This window comes from Lepisosteus oculatus, chromosome 8 (assembly GCF_040954835.1).
Source record: "Lepisosteus oculatus isolate fLepOcu1 chromosome 8, fLepOcu1.hap2, whole genome shotgun sequence".
In the NCBI taxonomy this organism is placed as follows: domain Eukaryota; kingdom Metazoa; phylum Chordata; class Actinopteri; order Semionotiformes; family Lepisosteidae; genus Lepisosteus; species Lepisosteus oculatus.
The window spans coordinates 48,637,146-48,658,554 of NC_090703.1; the positions used below are offsets into that span (position 1 = coordinate 48,637,146).

Below are 21,409 nucleotides of genomic sequence, written 5' to 3' on the forward strand. Positions count from 1 at the left end.
TGTTGTGTAGCTGCCTGTGTACTCTGGGGTCTTCTATTCTATTCACCTCGAATCTGCAGCACTGCTTCTTGGACTAAAAACCGGCGAGATGGAGACCAGATCTCCTTTCAAGCATTAGGAATCCTTGAAGATGTTCACCACACCAGGCTCACGGAACGCTCTGCGATCAATGCTTTATCCTGCACCGGAAGGCAGGAGATGGAAATCGGCAAAGCACCTCTGTCTACATACAGGACAACCTGGACACTTTCCAGTTTTAACAGCCTTAAACGCACAAACCTACAGACTTCCCTGAACACAGGAAAAACTAAAACAGGACCCGAGGAAGCACATTTAAAACCAGGAACACAAACGGCAGTGGGATTGCTGGACAAGCGGCCAGGCCACTTCTCTGGAGCCGGACCCTGGCTGCTTTCGAGCAGCTGGACGAGAAACGCGAATCGATTAAGTACTAAAAAGCCAAACGAGCTAGGTGGGCCAAAAAACTACTTGTGCTACTTAATCTCCTTCTTGTTTCTAATCCTTCTCATTTTCAGCCAATACTCTGAGACCATCAAGATCGGGCGTGACCCTCAAATCCATGAGCTGGGAGCAGCAGACACCCAGGAGGGGCAGAGCAGTCTCGGCTCGCGTGCAGCCTTTAGCATCATCTCTGTACCTGGCAGAACGTTTGAGAAGCGACACTGACACTGTAAAGCCCAGTGCAATATGAATACACCCCACCGCAACAGAATGGACAAGCAAAGATTACCCCTCATTCCCCTTCCCACTAAACCTCCCCGTTTCTTCTTTTGAGGGGAAAAAAAAGGAGGCTCTATCTGGAATCGGGAATTTCTCAACAGCAGGTAAGCTCTCTCTCCGTTGTTGATTCATCAGAGCAATCTGCCGAAAATCTCATCACACGACTCATCTGCTTTAAACTAAAACACGCTGTCGTAACACAGAACAGAACAACGCCTTTCTTTCTGATTTGAACTTAATTCCAGCTCAAATGGTGAATGTTTTGTCTAACCAGTAAGGGGGCCAAGTCTCTGACCAGAGCTGGAATTATTATTATTATTTCCAGAATAATTTTTACTTCACCCATCTTGTGGCCCCCAATCCCTCACCTCACCTGCCATTTCACACTGTAAAAGGGACACAAAAAACAGCACATCCATTTACCACAGGCTTCTAAAAAAATCCTACCACAAGGCCACCCTGCCTGCAGACCTCACGCTTGCCTAAATATATACAAATTACTTTATTATTCCTGCAGACCAAAATAAAGCCCTCCACTGGTTCTACAGACCAGTGCCCAAGCCGTGGTCACAAGCCGCCACAACACCGTCTCGTTCTCTAACCCCGCTCACTGCATCGCGCCTGACCCACCTACAGCCCCCCAGTTCTGCCCCTGAGCCGAACTCCCCTCCCCGGCACCGGTCCGATTCCGACCGGCCTCGCAGTACCCTCGGTCCTCCATTCACGACTCCCTTCCCAACCACGGGGGACACCTGACGCGTGAACCCCTAAATCACCACCGCCCCCGGGGTCAGGCTAAAGCCGGTGATGTGCAGAGAAGCACGAACGATATTTCAAGTGAGCAGGCCGGGTTCCGGATCGCAGAACTACGCCGGGGTCGGTCAAGAAGACGCGGCCCGTCCACTGCACAGCCAACAACCAACTCCTCGAAATACAGTCGGTGCAGGCGACTACAAAAAGTAGGAGAAAGTGGGGTACAGTGCTGGAACAGAGTGGAGAATGGAGAGAACGCTCACTGCGAGCGCTACAAAAAAAATCCCGTTTTCCACCCCCCTTGATGGAGGGAGGTGATGGGGGGGGAGGGGGTGGACTCGCATTCTGCGCTATCTACAGGGTAAACACCTTTACAGCTGGAAACGTTTTAATTAGAGGGCAACGCAGTTTGTCGTTTCAAAAAAACAAAACGGACTTTCGTCCCGCTGCTGCCAGTCCCCGAGACAGAGGGGTTATTTTTCGTGTGCGTGTCCGAAAGCGAGAGAGGGGGGTAGGGGGTGGGAAGCAGGTATGCGAAACAGTTCGGAATTTTCTTCCACTTAGGGAAAAACGAACCCAGCAAGGCTCGGGGTGAATGGCGATATTGACGAAGCCATTACTTCGCTGAGGGCGCCGTCCTTCACCGCGGCACCCGACACAGGGAGAGCCCCGTGTGCGCTCACGTCCCACTTTCCCCATCGGGGCTGCGGGCACCCCAGCCCGGGGGGAGAGCGGGGCTGGACTCCTCGCCATGAACCCCCCCCCATAAAACAACGAGGGCCAGCTCACAATGGCCCCCCGGGCCGAGAGCTTCACACCTTGTGCGTCCGAGGCACAAAGGCATTAAAGAGCAGCGCGGGGGCTTCCCGAGATAAAAATCTCGCCATTTACATGACCATTATCCCGAACAAAGGAAGGTTAGAAATTCGCACAATCCTCTCAGCTCGGCTAATTGCGCGCGCATTAACCTCTGACTACACGCAAACTCCCCTCTCTCTCCCTCTCTCTCCCCCTCCGTCTTCAAACGACTCTTCGCGTTACGGGCTTCGGCGAGCCTTATCGTTCGTGAATCTCGTCCCGAGGGAGGAAACCCGGGCGATTCCGAGCAGATTCACTTCTGTTTTATTTCTCCCCTCCAGGAGTGACGGCCACAGATACAAAAGCGACAAAGCAATGAAGTCGGAAACAAAGTATGGCTCACGGAGACTGAGAAGTTCCCCCCACAGTTTCTGTTTTAACACCAGTAAGTGCTATCTTTTTGGAGATTGCGGGAACGAGTCGGGCGCACACAAATCACATACTACTCCATGTAAAACTGAAAATGCAGGAGTAAGGGGGAAAGGAGTGCACCACAGCTATCTTCCGTAATAACGTCCTTGACCTTTAAACCATCATAATTATATTTAAAAAAAAAGATGGATCTCGCCCTCAAAACGAAACAACTGTACTTAGTTAAAAGCCGTTTTTAAAACGAAAACACTTCAGTCATTTTGCTGCTCGGAAGCTGGAATACTTCTCCGGTCAGTTTTAAAACAGATTATTCACATTTCTCTATTAAATCAATTAAACAGCGGAAGTATTTTTTTTTTAAATGCCCAGTACAGCAGATGGATCGACGTGTTGCGCGACCCCACCAAAAGCCGCCGACCCCGCAGCCTGCATTTCAAAACGCGGTGTGTTTTTAAAACAAACAAAAAAAAAAACAAAGTTGTACCGAAACGCGAGTCCGACTCGCTCGGGACCCCCCCCCCAGCGCCTTACCGTTGACCCCCTGGTGCGGGACGTCGTTGAGGTTGAAGCCCTTGGAGCTGTACGCCAGCCTCACCTCGGTGCAGCTCTTCGACTTCAGCTCCGCCAGCGCGGAGAGCACCATCACGGCGAGCGTGCAGAACAGCGGCGGTAGCCCCATACCGGCCGGAGCGTCACCAACCACGGGGAGGGAGATAGAGACGAGAGCGACTCGGGGTGGGAGCTACCTGCTGTAGCGAAACTTTCTACTGCCTCGCCGTGCGCCTGCCGCTTCGCCTGCGGGGCGGTGCGCGGCGTGTCGGGTCTCTCCTCTGCGCTACAGCGAAGCTTTTAAGTTGCGCTCTCTGCGTCGGTCCCTCCTTTCGGCCCCCGCCAGGCGTGCGGACGGCAACTAAGTTTTCCCCAAGGGCTCGTGTACTGTACACGGAGAGATCTCCCCTGTGCTGTTCCCTCCGAGGAAAACTTTCCGTCCTCTGTCCCCCCCCGCTCCGCCGTGTCTTCTCCCCTTCTCGGGTTTTCCGGGGTTGCTGTTCAAAAATCAAACTTGAGCGGAACAGAAAACGCCAATAAAAAGCTGAAACTTTTGGGGTTTTTTTCTTTTAAAAAAAGGTGGGAGGGGGTGGAAAAAAACCCTGAAAAACAAAACGGGGTAAATAACTCGCTTTGTAGTAACGCTGACGACTAATGTTCCCGAATGTGCGCCCCCCCCCACGGCGGAGCCGGCTGGCTTGACTAACAATAGAGGTAACAGGGAGGGGGGGGAAAATAAGCGAAAAGTTGACGGAAAGTTTTCTGTCGCTGCGCGCCCGGCTGAAGCGAGTGGACTGCTGGCGAGCAGCGCGCTGAAGGGGAGGCGATGCGCCGAGCTCTCGGCCCACCGCCAGGCTTGCGCGATCACGCCTGGGGTTCGGGCGGCGCGCAATCTCCGGCATGGATTCCACCTGGAATGGGCTCGCGTTTACCCCCCCCTTCTCCTCCTCCTTCCCCGACTTCTGTAGAAATCTTTCCAGCGCCGTTCCGGCCGGTGTGTGGTGGCTGGAAAGGCTTTGCGTTGTTTCGCCTTGCTAGAGACAGGTAATACGCAGAGATGACGTACTGGCGCACACACACCCTCACACTTCATCTCTGTCTTGTCATAACCCTCTTATAACATGGATATTGGAACTCTGCAGTAAATGACTTGGGGCAGACAGTTGGATAGCGTTTCTGGTCAGACGAGCGTGCCGACGTACACGCTGGGACAGATGGGAGATGAGACCGCGGCGCGATATTGTAAGACAGAGCAGGGGTCCGGCTCCGTGACCCGGCCCGCTCGGGGCTGAGTTTGACATCTCGGTGTGAGGATGACAGTCGTGACAACGTCGCGGCTCACGCTGCACTGGGTCGCCAGTCTGAATCGAGCGCTGTTAGTAACTGGAGAACCGTTGTTGCAACGGAATGTCAGTGGCTCACTGATCAAGAGGGTCTCATCCAGCTGCTTCCCAGAACTAGTCAGGGGCTTCGGCAACACAACAGGACAGCGCCCTCCACACCCCCATTAATCTTTGTGTAAAGTATCTGGGGTGCCTGCAGTGCGCACAGCATCCTACTGGCCGGCTCAGCTCCGGGCTGCTGGCCCTGCCTGACTCCTGTTATACGCCAGCCTGGTTACCTGGGCCTTTGCTGGCTTCCCCACCCAAGCAGCCCCCCAAATGAGGGAGCTGGCTGGGACCCTAAACCTCGCGAGATTTCTGTGAATGAGAAGCGGGAGAGACTGAGAGAAGGAGTGAGAGGCTGGGGAGGACTAAGCCTCCGTCACGGGCTCCTGTCTGGGACTTCCAGGCAGAATCAGCTTTGTCATCATCACACCGGCTATATTGGTCGTCTGTCTTCGCTTGTCTGATTCGCCTGAGCTTGTGCAGGAGCTCGGCCCCTCCAGATCATGCCCTGCATGCCATGAAGGGAAGTGAGGTTCCATACCTCCACAGCAGAGGGCTTGTAATCCCAACCCTAACCTCCATACCAGAGGGCATGTAATCCCAGCCCTAACCCTTAACCCTGTCCCATAACCTCCATCCCTAACCCTAATGCATAACCCTAGCCACTAATCGTCAACCCTAACCCTAACTCAAACCCCTAAAGCCTGAGTCTAACCTTAACCCCCAACTCAAACCCCTTATCCTTTATCCATAACCCTAATGCCTTACCCATTCCCTGTGTGCTCCTTTTGCTGATAATTGTTTATGAGCTGTCTGCAATATCTAAGGTCCAGGTCCGATAAACCCTTAAACGTCTATATTCATTCTGCAATGAACAGCTTCTGCGTCGCTCATACAGCGGTAGAAGTATCAGTGGGGAGGTTGGGGTCACCACTTAACAGACCAGTGTTGCTCTTATTCCCACAGACTCTAACACGACTTCTTTCGTGGCCAGTGACTAAGAAATACACACAATTCTTGTAGTGGATACAAGTAAATCAGAGGTGCTCCAAGCAATCATTTATGTATGAGAAGTTGAAACGTCTTGACCATGTGGTTGGGACTTGTTCATTTGTGTGTGAAAACACTTGGGAGGAGCATGAGGGGGCCTTGCTTTCTTAACTCTGTTGAAGCCAGATATTCCTCGGCAGGGATGTCTTTACTTTCCCTGATTTGTCCAGTGCACCCTAAGAGCCAGCTGTAACAGGAGGTGACTGTGAGCCGCAGTAAAGGACTGATTGTGTGCCGGCTGGGGTGAGTCAGCATGCGAGTGCATGACTCAGCACTGTTTCCAAGGGGTTGTGAGTCAGGGATCACAAATTCTTTTTTTCCTGGCTTGGCATTTAATCAAGTCACAAACAAACGGCTTTTAATTTGTTTCTCTCCTGCCTTCCTCGGTTGTACAGGACTTTGAGATGCATGCTGGCTGTGAAATGATTTCTTTAAGCGCCGAGGTTGCAGCTTAGTTGTGCTTGCAGTGGCTGAGAAGCATGCATCACTCAGTGCAGTGTGTCTGTTAGAAAACTACGTGCAACAGGGAGGAGCAGAGTTTGAGAAAAGGGTTTTGAGTATTTTCTATAAGGAGTTACATTAAATACCCTGTTGTGTAAATGAGAGCTCTCAATTAATATACCTGGTAAAGTAAAGAAATTAAAGATTGCTATCAATGTATTACATAACTATTATTTTTTTAATTGGAGAAAAAAAAATCCTAAATCCAGTTGCCCTGATGCAGCCAGTTTCCCCCAGTTTCACGTGTGCAGCTGCTGACTGGACTGAGGGAGGACCCAGTTCCCACACACATGCTTTTAAAGTCACCCTCCCTCTCAGCCCAGCATCAGCACCAAACAACAGGTGGACCAAAACATCCTGCTAATCCCATTTGCTCTCTGATGACTCACGTTACAATTCAACACATACTGAACGGATAAGTCAGCTGCTCCGTCCTTCTTTTACACATTTATGCAGTGATAACTGGCATCTATTTCCAATTGAAAGTTCTTTTCATTAAATTATTAAGGCACTGCCAGGTTAATGGACTGCCTGGAACTTTTGCGTTAGATGCCTCGTTAAGAAAGCTGTGGGGGCTGCATAGAAATTAGCACTTCAAAACGAGCTTTCTTAAAATGTGTCTGGTATCATTTTATCTGAGAAGATAAACATAATTTCCACTTACTTTTAAGCACTCTCCACTCCTGGCAGGGATGGTACTGAGCAAGAGACTTGGATCCGAGAGCAGTGTGTGATGCATTTCATCTGACGCCTTTTCTAAGAAATTCACCAGAACAATGCTGCAGTAACTCTCAATCCATTTAGGTAATACTGTGTATACACTAATTCTTACGATCGTTATTATTTAAATACTTTTCTCCAGTAACAAAAATCACACGATGCCTTTCTTTCTTAAATGATGAGCAAAGCAAACATGCCATTGCAATGTGAACTGGCCTGCGCATTGCCAATTAGTGGAGCAAAGCAGCAGTTTAAAAGGAGGAGATTGAGGCGTGCTTGTATCAGTAATACTGTATGAGCATGATCAGGTATCACCCCTGCCCGCATAACGCCCTCTGGTGGCAGGAGGACATACTGCAGCCTGCAGGCAGGAGGGCCCCTGCATTCTGTCTCCACTCAGTCCGAAGCAAGACACTCTTTGCACCCGCATGGCTTTTGTTCCTCTATTGTTCGTTTGCTTTCGGTCAGGTGAGCCTACCTCTTACACAGTATTTTGAAACAACATCCAGAGGAAATACCGATTGAAAACCAAATCGACTGTCACAGCCAACGAAGGCAGGGCATTGGATATGGGAAAAAAACACACCCAAGAGGGGAGGGCCGACAGTTGTCTTCCTCAGCCTTGCGGCAGTTACTCTGGACCGGCTGCGGTGTCCCCGAACACTGAACTCTTCAGTCGCACAGGTTGTGGGGTGAGGGAGAGGGGTGTGTGGCAATTTGAGGCGAACCTCTCTAGTTATCTCGCAGCTGTCCTGAGACAGGGCATTCCAGCCTGCCCAGCCCCTCCAGCTCCCCAATCAACATGTGCACCCCTGCCCCAGTGGCAGTTGCTGCATTGTCCCTGTGCCAGTTTGGCACTGACCACCCTAGGCCCAGTGTCTGTGGCCGACAGCGCGCACACACACACACGCGTGCGCACACGCACACACACACCCCCTCGCACAGCTTCAGAGTCACACTCGCACCTGTTGCTGAAAACCATTAAGCCAATCCCACCACCGACAAAAAAAGTAAAAAAAAAATATCCAGGACACTTTTTCCCTAGCTTTACTGAAGAGAAAAGCACTGGAGCCAGATGCTTCGCACAAACAAGCCTAAATCAGAAACACCCAGCTCCAGAGTTCCCGGAGATGTATCAAATATTGTGCACATGCCATGTGTGCTGCAATACGCACTGACTAATAATCCTATTGGCTAAAGGCTACAAGACATCCCTCTGCTCCCACACTGGGCAGAATAAATCCCACAATAAGTGACTCAGTAATTCACAGTAATAAGTGACCTGTAGCACTCAGACACAACAAAGTCATTAAGACTGGCTCCAGGATTATGCATTGTTTTTAATATTTAATGAAGACAACAGTCCGTGAAGTTTTGTCCCTCCAGTATTAATTTATTCTATTCTGCAAATGCACAGGATTTTACAGGATCTGCCAAAGACTTAAAAAGTCCTTTTTGATACATCAGTAATAGAAACACGTGTTAAAGATCTAGAAAACACACTGCTCACCTACCAGTTCTGCTACAAACTCTACAGTGCTGGTAGCTCATGGTGTGATGGGTCATTACAGGATGCAGTTTTTACAGTTTATATGAAAGAGCAATTTGCAAGACACGGGGCGCAAGGTCTCTTTTGGCTAGGTAGAGAAATCAGCCAGCACCCTCTGGTCTTACCCCCAGGGACACAACGCCTTACCAGAGCTCCAGTGTACCGCGTCAGAAACCAGGCCAGAAGTGATGGAGTGCCCACGTCAAGGGGGAGACAGGTTTTGAGAAGTGAGTCGTGAGTGGAATGATTAACGTTCATTTTTTTCAGCATCCGTGAACATTTAATCCTCCTTTCCAGACAACAACTAAAATGTGCCCATCGCCCTTTTACACAAGTGATGTCAGCAGTGGCAGGAGGAATGCGCTTCATCAAACCCTCTTTGTAATTGGGGACACTCTCAACATCAGTACACCAGCTCTAGGGTTAACTGAGTGCTGTCCCTAGGGGCGCAGTTGGAATAGTACACACTAACGTGACAGCTCTGACAGGGAGCTCCTGCACTCCTCTTTACACAGTTCCTCCTACACAACCCAAAGGCATTAACATTTGGCAAGACATCTCCTCTGAGGACACACAGCCTCATCATATCACCCTTACTATTACTATTAACATCACTGATGTTGTCTGTACATGTATGACATAAATTAGCACATTCAATAATGTTAGTTCTGCAAATATATGTTATCACTCTTAACAGATCTAAATTATGGAGCTGTTCCCCAGTTGAATCAAAATATCTGACCTAAGGAGTCACTTCAAAAGAGGCGGGTAACAGACACAAAACAGCCTTTGTACACGACAGATTCAGTCACTTTCATTCCTTCCTGTGAGTGTGAGTGGTTTGGCTGCAGTAAAAAAACAACAACAACAACAACAACAACAACAACAACAACAACAACAACTGTACAAGCAGCTCTTTTCGTACCAGTCTGGCTGAATCCTATCACACAGATCAGAGTTCTTGCATGCAGCTTTCACCACATGGAGAAGCCCTCTTTCTCCCAGCATCCCTAGGTGTGCTGTGATGTCACTGGAGCAGGGAGCTCTTGGGATTGGAAAAGAGCTTCCCATGGGCTTGTGCACCCCAGAGTCTGAGTGAGAACCACTGCTCTTGTCCTGGAAACAACAAGGCAGTGGAGTTGTGGACAGGAACTCTAAATCCGCCTGTGTTCATTCACTGTCAGACGGGAGACGAGAAGCTACCTTTGGCACACAGAAAGAAGACACCAAAGCTAACAGCACGCAGGGACCTATTTACAAGCTATGAGGATTCCTGCCTGGGCCTATTGTGGGCAGTTCTGGGCAGTACTGGGAAGTACTGGATGGTGTGGCCCCGCGGAGAGGGCCCAAGTGTCTGAGACAGAGGGATCGAGCTGGTCAGTGAGGCCCGAGGAAGCTGAGTGCCAGCGATACTGCCACTGCGGCGGCGCCGGCTGCCCCCGGGTCTCCAGCGGCTGCCCCCGACGCAGGTCCCTCCCCGTGCCCGTCGGTCGCCATCCAGGGGGTCAGCAGCTGCTGGTGCAAGGTGAGGTCATCCATGGCCAGGTCGTCTGCCAGCTCTGCCCGGGAAGAGGGGGGGAGAGAGAGGGCACGGTCAGCGCTTGTGTGTTCTCCCGAGAGTCTGACACAGCCTGACATGAGCCTGACATGAGCCCCCCCTTTCCAAATAAGAGGTAACCGCGGGGCTGTTCTGCAAAAAGGCCGAGGAGTGGAAGAAAGCACCCCCCCAAAAAAAATCTGGGTTCAATCCACGATCAACAGAGAATACTTTTTTGGGGGGAATAAAGAAAGTTTTTTTTTTCTTGCGGGAACTGTTCCCAAGTGTTTGACATGATCCAAAGGCAAATATTTGGAATTTTTCTGACCCAGGGGCGTGTCCACAAGGGGTTTTGTGCGAGTGACCCCAGTGACCCCGCTGACACCCCACTCCTGGGTGACGTTAGCCAGGCTGATTCTCACCCCTCAGCTCCTGGCCCCCACCACAGCCTAAAACACCCCCCCCCGGGCCCCTGCGACTTCACAGGTATGGGCCTGGCCTCTTCCCGGCTCTGAAAAGATCAAACACCAATCTGAAAACGCCTGAATATACTTCTCCCTTCTCCCTGTTGATTATTTTCATTTTTTTAGAACATTGCTATTAGATTCTTTCTCTCACCCTCACTCCTGACGCATACTCCATTCTTTCACTCTCAGCTGTGTTTGACATTAGACACATTCCCAGGCTTCTGTAGGAGTAAAGCCCTGCTTTGTATTTTTAACTGCTTTTCATTCACAGAGCATTGCCAGGCCCCACTCTTACCAAAGGGCCTCGTCTTCCCCCTCGTGCTGTCTGCTGCAGCTCCTTTAAACCGAGCACAAAATATTGATCTCTACTCTAAATATAACCCACCTCTTTCAAAAATCAGCACAATAAGGTAAAAACAACACCTGTTTAACCCAAAGCAGAGTCGTGTTAAGGCAGAGCCTGACCTGGCCGACAGTGGGCGCAATCTGATGGTCCTGCACTTACTCCTGCATACAGGGGACAACTACAGAGACACCAGCTAACCTGGGCCAACATCGAACCCAGGACCTGTAAGGCAGCAATGCAAACCACCTAGCCCACATGGGGATTTTAAAACTGAGGCGCCTCACCAGACGCCAAACTCCATTTTTATTTTACGGTCCAGCCACCGGACTGCAGGTAAATTAATAAAGCACAAGGTGTTTTAGGGGTTTGCATGTGAACTGATAAAGTGGACACTGTTATAAAGTGGACACTGTGGTTGTATACCCTGATCACTTCAGCCCACCCAGGTGTGCAGTCATCATTAACACACCTGACGGCTGGCCATCCCAGTGGAGATCTTGTACTCTCAGGACAACAAGAGCTGAGAATGATATGGGAGCAGCGGACAGGGGGCTCGTCAGGATGCAGGAAAGCTCAACAATCCAGAAAACGTGCAGCATTCTAGTACAGTGTGAAACGGGACAACCAGATGGAGGTCGTAGGCCTTACGGTCTTTTTAAAATAAACACTTCACCAAATGTGCAATTTTTTTTTTTTTTGGTGAGCTGCAGTTCTTGTTAACTTTTTTACCTTCAGGAATTTGAATGGTAAAAATAGGAATTTTGCAGTTTTGCAAGAGAGCCAACCCCCTGTGCCTTCTCTCGGAGCATAGAGTGGCCAGGAGGGCAGAGTCCTCTGTCCTGTATCTCAGCAGCCACACGTGTGCAGATAAGGGACCTATTAAAGTGGCCAATGGTAGATTTCCTGCAGCAAGTGCCCCTTCTAATTTGTTTGCAGGGCTTCTGTCTCCACGTATGTAGATTTAATACAAAGGGAAGTATCTGGAGAGAGGAACGTGCGTCCGAAAAGTGCCCTCTGTCCATTACACCCTGGAAGACAGGAGGGGGTTCAAGCTGCCCACGCAGAGTTATGAGAAATACAATACATATTCATAATAAAAACCAATACTGAAGCATGCCAGCTACGCAGGGGTAGCTGAAATCATCTCCCGCTGGGACAGATGGTCAGCATCACAACGTCTTTTTATTAAAGTTCAGACATTGAAGATTTCCCTGCCAGCCAGGAGGAAGACATTTTTCACATATTTTCTCCGGCGGAATGAGACATAAACAGAGATACCGACACTGGCAAGACATTCCATCTATCTCTTTCATTTTGTTATTGTCCCTTTTTTTTGGTTTTGAAAAAGGTTCGCCGTGGTACATTGACGCAGACCTGCAGTTTCTCTTTACCCCCAGCTGTGCTTTCCCAAGTGGCTCAGATGTGTCGCTCGTCCCCGACAGCCCGTCTCAAAGGGACAGAGCGTGCACCTGGTGAAAAATTAACTCATCACTGCATGCAGTCCCCGCGTGGCGCAGAATGATCGCTCACTGGCACTGTGTAATTATTAAAGTCCTGTATCTTTCTTCCTGTCCTTGTCACTGTGAAGAAAACTGACCCCCCGGGACTCCCCCACTCCCCACTCCCCCCAGAGCTCCCCCCACTTCCCCGAGGGACAGAGACATCGCGGAGAGCACCAGAGAGCCAACCGCTGGCACTGTGGCATCTGAGAGTGCTGCCATCGCAGACAAGTAGACACATCTCGGTGAGGGGGTGGACTCTGTCCCTCTGGTGATTGTGACACTCATTCTGGGTTTTGAAACCAAGGACAGCGCGCAGGGAAAAAAAGAGCCTAAACAGGCAAGCGGATCAATTACTGGTCAGCAGTCAGCGCTGGTGGTTTAGGGCCCAGTTGGAAAAAAAAACCCCAGTGCAGACACAGGGTAACTCCAGGACCAGGGCTGAGGATCACTGGACTAAACTGAATCAGTTCACAGTGAAGCCCAGGCCTTTCCTTCGAGCAAACTATGAAAACAACAGAGCAGAATAAATATACTGTATTAAGATGACCAGAAAGTTCATTCTCCTTTAGTCGCAGGAGGGCAGCCAGTAAACCCTGTCCCAGCCCACACGCACAGGCTGTCCACTGACCTGATGCTGGGATGCTCAAAGACCACAGACAGCAGAGCTCCCCCAAGACGCAGAGCCCAGGAGCCTGAACCCTGCACGAGCTCATCGGCTGTCCCACCTGTGCCTGTGTCACTGAGTGTTGTGTGTGCTGTTCTGGGGTCAGTGAACCCCCTCTGCCCCTGTGGACAGTTCATCAGATACTGTAGGCCTCTCTCTGTCGGTCTGTGGCCACACATGGCAATCCCCACCGAGTTCAGTGTTTGCCAAGTAACAAGGCCCTGACCCACGGTATGAAATGATGACACAGCACGTGATCCTGCAGTTTTTTTAAAAAATAACTTATTAGAAAAGAAAACCGGGAAGTTTTCCGTTACAGATCATGAATAAGCCGAGAAAATGTGTGTTTTTTTTTTCTTTCAGGCGCACACACACACACCTTGATACTATCTGACATGGTACATACATTCAGCAAACACACAAGAAATGTCAGATAAGGCTGAAGAATGCAAGTACCAAGCACCGATCACACACACTGAGCGATGGGAACACAGCTCTGGGGGGTTGTTCAGAAGATATCTTATCCAAGAACAAACCTCTCTCTCTCAACTCTGGGTCAGGTTATTTTTCTTTGAATGACCTCAAAGGTCATTCAGGGGTTATAAAGCCGGCAGAGTCCCACTGCCTTTTAATTCATCACTCATTGCACTTATATCCCAGAGGACCCTGAAGCTCTTTATATACAGTATAGGAAGGGACCCATTTCCTCCAGCACTGCAGCGGAGCCCCCACCTGGGTGACACAGTGGGCATTGTGCCCCAGCAGCCCCAGTGCACAGCACTCCTTCACCAGTTAAGTTAAAGGTGGGGTGGCAGCGTTTATCTTGAATTAAACTTTAGGGAGGCCAGTGTTTACAAGACAGGAGTGCAAACACCTGCATCTCCTACAACTACTCGGGACAAAGTGAATCCAGCCTTCTTATGTATTTTTTTTTTTACAAAAAAGCATGTGTGAACAGGGAAAAAAACCAAACATGTAGATGGAAAGGCAACTAAAAATAAACTTGGGGCAGTCACAACCTATCCCCACCTTAAGAGAACCGCCACCTAAACACCTTGCTCATAACGGTGTTTGGCACTTGTGTCCTTTGGGGAGCCCATGTCGAATGTCAGCTCAACCTTCATTTTGTCATGCTTTCAGAAAAAGACTGGAAGGGTCATGCGTCAATGCAGCTGGCAGCCAAATCAGAAATGAAAAAGACGTTTAACAACGAATACATTGTTCATCAATCAAGCTGCAGCCTTAAAACGTTATAGCAGCCCTGTTATTCAAGGCAACGTATATACAGACTTATTTATACAGCTGAGTATTTGACCATCACAATTCAAAAGGCTTCACCTGGGTTTTGGACCCACAGTCTTCTTATTACAAGTCCAGACCCCTGACCACGGCTCCACTTTGTTTACCCAGCCACCACTGCTGGGGAAAGGTACGAGGAATTCACTGCGGTTACGAGCTCCATCTGTCCCTCCACTTTCTAACCACCCATCCATTTCTAATCCAGGGAATTAGACAGGAGCAAGGAACAGGTGAAGGCAGGCTACACCCTGGACAGGACGCCAGCCCCTCGCAGGGGAGACACTGACTCAGACACAAACTCACCCTCACAAATTAGTGGTGTAAAATGTATTTGATCAATGAATAACACGTTTGTAATAATTACTAATAAGGGAAAGAGCTTTTAAGGGGTTACATGGCACTTTACGTAGTGACAATAAACACTATATCGCTGTAACTGATGAATGTTTAAAATGTAAGAAGTTTCAAAAGCAATCTGTTACACAAAGTAACTTGGACCGGTAATAGATTACATTTATAAGTAACTTTCCTCCACAGTACCCCCTCCCCCACCCCCCCCCCCTGGGGTCCACATGACTGGGTCTCAGACTCTGGTGGTGCCTCTCTGGCTCATTTCAAGCTCAAAGGCCAGACGTCTTTAAAGCAGAATAACGAGGTAAATAAACAAACCCGAAAGGCAGAACTCTTTTCAAGATTTCTTTCCCATTACAGCAGAGCTTGAACTCCGGCCAGAAGATAATTAAACTTTTATATCCCATAACGATGCTCGTACTGAAATTCTTTCCATACTGCAAGGATTATCTGTCATCGTGGCAGCTCTGCTCTGTACTGCTACATTAATTAAATGCAAGGTGTAACATGATACCGTATATATATATTATATGTGTGCACACATATATATAAACAGTACCATGTAATCCTTTCCCAAGGCAGGCTGTAATTAGCTGGAGATCACGTGGTTATCAGAAGCCCTCATGAATCAGAAACTGCTAAAAAGCAAGAGTTTACCACTTTAGCTGTGAACTGTGTCAGAGCTCTGGTCTGTGGGTAATTTGTAGTAATTTGGGGGGGGCATACTGACCCCCCTTCCCCCTCTTTACTGAGACTTTGTAATGCAGCTCCCAGCTGCCCTGTCAGGAAGGAGAGGAGCTGTGTTTTGTCGTTCTGCGCCAGATACTCTCTCTTTCGCACTCATCCTCTGCGGGCAGCCGGGAGACGGACGGATGGAGAGAGAGAGAGAGAGTGGGGGGCTGCAGACAAACAGATACAGGTGCTCCAGGGAGGTTCTCCTGGAATGGGCTTTGATCTGCTGTGATTTACGGTCCTGACTCAGCGCCGCGGCACACTCTGAAACCGATTCGCCAGGGAGGGGGAGCAGGGCTGGGGGTCGTGTACAGAGGTGGCAGAGGTACCCCCTCAACTTGGCCCATTTACCAGTTGAAAAGAAGGACAAGCCCGCTGCTGGAATCAGGCAAGTCAGGCGTGCCTGTTACCTGTATTAAAATGTGCAGCACAGTTGCAATGGCAAGAGCTTACAGCCCCAGAGAAAAGCACTACAGCCTTTCCTGTGAAACATATCCTGTGTCATATATTTAGTTTAATGAACAGTTATCAGAGGAGTCACTGGCGCAAGAACAGACATCCCCAGCTGGAGCTCAGTTAATTTAGTTCAAACTGTCTTTCACTCGGTTGAATCAGTGTTCAATAAAGCTGGGAAACATATAACAAATAACAGATAAATAAGTGCAGCTCAGTTAACAAACAGTGAAGTGCGAATTCACATGAATAGTGCCAACGGTTTTGTATGTTCAGTAAGAATATCCGATAATAAGAGAGCCTGTAGCTGATTGGAGGCTCTTTGGTTCATCTGACTTGGGAACAGCATGTTAACTCACAGTTTTGGGAGAGAGTGGGTTTTTTTATGATAGCCCAATGTCATAATGGGCCCCTAAACCTTTGGGGGCAAACGATTCCTGAGGGAAACAGGTCCATCTGTGAGGCCACAGCTCCAGTGAGTTTATAGGATTCTTCACTGTGTGTACAGATCATGTTACCGCAGGGGGTCAAAGGTGAAAGGTCAGCCCATTACTCAGGCGGTCTGAGGCAGGTCCATTCTTTCCAGTTGAGATAATAAAAGAGTAAGCGGATTGTCTACTCTGAGACAACACAGCACACACTCACCCACTCAAATCCTCTTCTCTCTCGCAGTCGCTCATAGCTCTTCCGTCTTTTCAGCTGGAAGAATGGCCAGACAGCAGTTTATGGATTTAAGTAGATGTTTGGGTGTTTAGCGGTGCTCCAGAGGTCAGGAAATGCTCCCTACCAGTCTGAGAACTGTCTGCGCATCTGGCGGCATGTGGCTCCCAGCTGATGCCTCTCATAACACATAAACAGACATGCAGTGTTCAACTGACACACACAAACACACACACATACACACACACCCCGTGATCTGCTGTCTTCACAGGCCAGTCCTCCAGTGTCATTACATTGTGACTGGACAAAAATCAGAATACTCCAGCAGAGTATTTTTGGAGAATTCCGTTAATTCCAAGTATTGTGCACGATTCCCTGCTCGTTGCGGTTCAACTCTCATAAAAGGCTTCTTCCACCTTAGGAAATGTCAGGGTGCTCAATCTCTCTCCCGGATAACTCTTCTCCAATCAATGCACTGAGGCAGAAACCTAGGATTTTCACCCTGCTGTCACCCTGGATACCCTTTCCCACGAACGGGTGGGGTCAGAAATAAGTTCTGCTAACACAGGAGAGTGACCCAGGGGTTCCCAGGTGGATCAGCGCTTCCCAGACTGGTTTTGGTGAGACCGCTACCCCCTCTTTCACTTCTTTAACCTGTCCTGTGGTCTCCCTGGGGGATTTCAAAGTGTAAGATGATACGAGTCTTCAGAAGTTTCCCCTGAATCCCCCCACTCCGCTGTCCAATCACAAAAGAGTTTTTCAATGAATGGGAATACGTCTCCAGGTTTTGGGAAGTCTGTCATGCTTTTCTGCCTGCCTCTGACCTTACAGCAGTTGGAAAAACAGTAGGAAATAAGTAATTGAAGGTAAATTACTACATATATGAATAATTAATGTAATACTTATATTAGCAATAATAATAATAATAATAATAATAATAATAATAATAATAATAAAGCCATAGTTTCAAATCACTGCAAGGTTTTTACCCTGGTTCATATACGCGACAGTTTTCCAAGGCTTTTAAAAAGAGACTGCAGGCTCGGGCACCACCATATTCATGTTTGTGTGCACGTGTGTGTTTGTGCGCGTGTGTGTGTGATTGTGTGAAAAAGTGTGTGTGAGTGTGTGCGCGTGTGTTTGTGTGCATATGTGCAGACAGGCAATGTGAGGATACACGATACATAGATACAAGTCTTAAAAACTGACAACGTCATGGGCAGTAGCTTTGTTCATAAGTTAAATTTTACATTTTAAATATGAAATGCGACTAAGAAACTACTTGTTTTAGTGTAGGTCTGTTTTCACACTGTGTTTAGTTACATTTTGGTGGAGTATATAAATTATTATATTATATGATTTAAATAAGAATAGCATGAGAGTCAACAAGAAGGACAAATATAGTTATACAGGTGTGTGAGTGCAGGATTATGGGTGTATGAGTGTGATTTTCTTTATGTTCTTAAAGAACAGGCAGCAGTTCCATACAGGACTGCTTGGACAAGTGGCGCTTAAGTGTGGCTTAAAAAGTTTATCCAAGTGGACATTTAAGAACCTGCACAGAAAACTGATAATTTCCCACATTTCTGCACATATTTATACACACTGAGTATATCAACAACTGTAGAACTCAATTTGCCATGAGTTGTACTTGACCTGACAGAACAGATTTAGTCGTCGAAAAGAACATCCATTTTATTCACAAAGCCCCTTGAAATAGTATCATTTAAATCATCTTGGACATTTTAAAATAAATATATTTACTAAATTATTAGTAATTAGTAAAGAAAAGTGTCCTGCATAGTACAGACGTGCTCCTGAAAAAACACCACAGTTGTAGTCCAGTCACATACCACGTGCTTCGAAAAGAGAGGGTTCAAGAGATGCAAAGTATTCTCATTAAAATGAGTGCCAATATTGACATTTTACGATAATCTAGAACTACACTTCCTATCAGGAAGTGTGGCATTTCATTGAAAGATCACAAAAATGTCTCCACGGCCCTCTTCGCTACTTTTAAAAATACCGCAGAGGTGCAGGGGGAAGGTTTTGGGCTGCGCTGCACGCGCCTGCATGAATGTCACCGACAACAGCTCCAGGCCGAGCTCAGGCGATGAATGCAAACAAGTTTATTGGGCTAATTTGGTTCTGCAGAGCTGAACTCCCATTCAGGGGACGTGGCCTGGGCGGCCAGGCAGGGCGCTGCGAGCGTGCGAGAGTGCGTGTCCGTGTTGGCGGGAGCTGGCCTCCCACAGGGGCTGCTGGGAATTCGGCACTCCAGGGCCAACACAAACCCGGCTGCCCCTGGGACAAAGCCGGGAGCAGCTTTGACCTGAAAGCAGATTAGCGTGGCCGTAGCTTCCCCCGCGTCTGGTAGACAGCTATTCTAAAACTGGAATAACTTTGGCAAGAAGGCAGATAAAAGGGAGAGAGAGAGAGAGAGAGAGAGAAAGGGGGGAGACAATAGGGTCCCTGGGTGAGAGAGAAAGCACGGCAAAGCGAGATCAGGGCGGTGGAGCCGACTGAAAGAGAGAAAGAGAGAGAGACAATGTGACGAAGAGGAGGAAAAGATGGAGGAGGGAAGGGATGCACCCCAAGCTGCCCTGCCTTCTCACCCAGCTCTGGAGCTCTTCTGGCCTGTTAGGCCCAGCCTGGGCAATGCTAACTGGACACTCGGCCTCTATCTGCCCCCCTGCACTAACCCTCCCTCAGCTTGCAGCTCTTCTCCCCACTGTCCTCCTGCCTCTTCAGATATCAGCCCTCAGGGGATACAGCCAGCGAGGGTTTATTAGGGCAGGGTCAGATGTGTGGCGGATGAGCCTGAGTACGCACAGCTCCTCGGTACACCTCCCACTCGTTCGCAAAACACAGAGGGCTTAGGCTGCCACTTCACATCTCAGCAGGGACCCAAGACTAAAACCCAAACCACAACGAAAACAACATATAATATATAATCATGTACTGGTAGTCCTGAAATTAAGATGTTAAGCTTGACAAATCTGCATGATCTGCAGGGCATGATGTCAGTCAGGTGTGATGTCAGAGCATGATGTCAGTCAGGTGTGATGTCAGCGCATGATGTCGGCACTTAAGGTTAATGAGCAAACTTCACATAGATGTATTATTTTTTACTGTATATTTTTATTTTAACAAAAATATTGTAAAATATTTCTGTATTATTTTGTTTTAGCATACTCACTGTGTTTTGTAGACTACATAGAATAAAAACATCTGGCAATGTTAGAAGGCTGGGCTGCTAGTGCCTGCCTCTGCTGTCTGTGTGTGGGACTGGCTCACAGTGGGAGGGGTATCTCTCTGGGCGACTGTGTTTGTGTTAATTGGCCATTTTCCTTCACAGGCTGCTCTCAGTTATATCTGGTCAGAAGCCCATATTCCAGCAGCTCTCATCAATGGCCGCTCTGTGTGACAAATACGAGTCAACACCTATTAATTAGCACCACGATGGCAGAAAAAAAGTGCTGCTTTCTGTCTGAAGTGGACCGGGCCTCCGACACAGCTCACAAACCATGTCTATCAAAGCTCATGGATAATTCGATTTCATTGTATATTTATAGAAACAGAAAAGTACTGAAGCTTTAAAATTTGTGTGCAGATCACCGTTAAACCTTCTTTCTCAGCATTAGGAGAGTGGAACACAACAGCACAGAGGAACAGAGTCAAGAAAGACCCTGCAAGCAAAAGTTATGCTTCCACCATCTCTATGAATCTGCAGAAAGCAAAACAGCAAAGACTGGGATAATTCCACAGCTGTTGTTTGTTTCCAACAGTAAATTAAGAGGAGGTTTGGTTTTAAAGGCCAGGCTGGGAGGAGAGGTGGTGAAATAAGGTTCGGAATAGTGGGGAGAGCGCAGAGTATGGAGTTCTGGTGCAGAACAGTGGAGGCCAGAGGGCTCTGAGCTCCACTGCCCCCAGGATGGAGACTCCCCAGCAGTGAGTCAGTAATCTCAAAGTCAGTGAGAATAAAATCAATAAAAAGCAGACACTACATAGCCGCGCAGCAGGGCCCTACAGCTAACTAACATAAAGAATCATCCCTCCCTATTCTAACCACCTCTTCCAATTCAGGGAGCCTATCTCACTCAGCAGCGGGTGCAAGGCAGGGTACGGATTGTCCCAGTATGTCTTTGGACCCTGGGAGGAAACTCACACAGACACGGGGAGGACATACAAACTCCACACAGATAGCAATCCAGGAATCGAAGCTGCTCATGCTCATCACTGGGCCACCATGCTGCCCTCCATAGAAGATCACTAGGAAAAGTTCACAGACACCAATTAACCAAGCTGGCACATCTCTGGAAGGTTGGAGGAAACCAGGACAACAGGACAAAATCAGTACAGACCCTGGGAGAGCATGACCACTCAATAACAGAGGCGCCCCAGTCCACAACCTAGCTGGGAGGCCATGGCTTTCATGAAACCATGTCACTCTTACCCCACAGTCTTGAATTGAATTATTTTTAATGTGTTTGATATGATTCCCCCACTATGCTGCGGCATGGCAGTAAGAATGGCTTTCATTCTTAGAACTGAGGAATAAAATAATCCATTTCACAGACCACAGGCTTTAGAAAGTAGGCTCAGGATAAACTGGCTATAAAGCCGGGTCTGTTCTCTTTGCCCCCTTGTTTAAATACCAGGGCATTACAGCACTGCCTATGTTGGCCGGTTCAAATTGTTCTCATATTTATTTAACATTTCAATAAATTACAGCAAGAAAACCCACCAGCGCCAAACTGTTTTCCTTGCAGAGTGCACTTGTCATTACACCTTCAGGAGTTAATAATTGCTCTGTGCTGGAGCTGCAAGAAGCTGACCTCTCAAGATATTTCGGGTATGTTTCCTCCAATTCCCTGCTAAAACACACGCCCACGGTCTGTTGACACAGATGTTGGC

At 48.4% G+C, this 21,409-nt stretch overlaps 2 protein-coding genes and 1 long non-coding RNA gene across 3 annotated transcripts in view; all 3 read right to left on the bottom strand.

Annotated features, from left to right (window-relative positions):
- gpc4 (glypican 4) overlaps positions 1 to 4,114 on the bottom strand; it is a 39,391-nt gene extending 35,277 nt beyond the window's left edge. Inside the window, exon 1 of the mRNA XM_069193681.1 lies at positions 3,256 to 4,114. Coding sequence (XP_069049782.1) covers positions 3,256 to 3,403 — 148 coding nt within the window. The 5' untranslated portion in view covers positions 3,404 to 4,114. The remainder of the gene's footprint in view (positions 1 to 3,255) is intronic.
- A 4,187-nt stretch (positions 4,115 to 8,301) lies between these two features.
- The window catches only part of gpc3 (glypican 3), a 116,239-nt gene continuing 103,131 nt past the window's right edge, over positions 8,302 to 21,409 (bottom strand). Inside the window, exon 8 of the mRNA XM_069193682.1 lies at positions 8,302 to 10,040. Coding sequence (XP_069049783.1) covers positions 9,859 to 10,040 — 182 coding nt within the window. The 3' untranslated portion in view covers positions 8,302 to 9,858. The remainder of the gene's footprint in view (positions 10,041 to 21,409) is intronic.
- LOC107077929 (uncharacterized) lies at positions 18,599 to 19,467 on the bottom strand. The gene is made up of 2 exons (XR_001478906.2): positions 19,108 to 19,467; positions 18,599 to 19,014 (listed from the first exon to the last, which is right to left on the bottom strand). It is a non-coding gene; the product is annotated as an uncharacterized lncRNA (long non-coding RNA).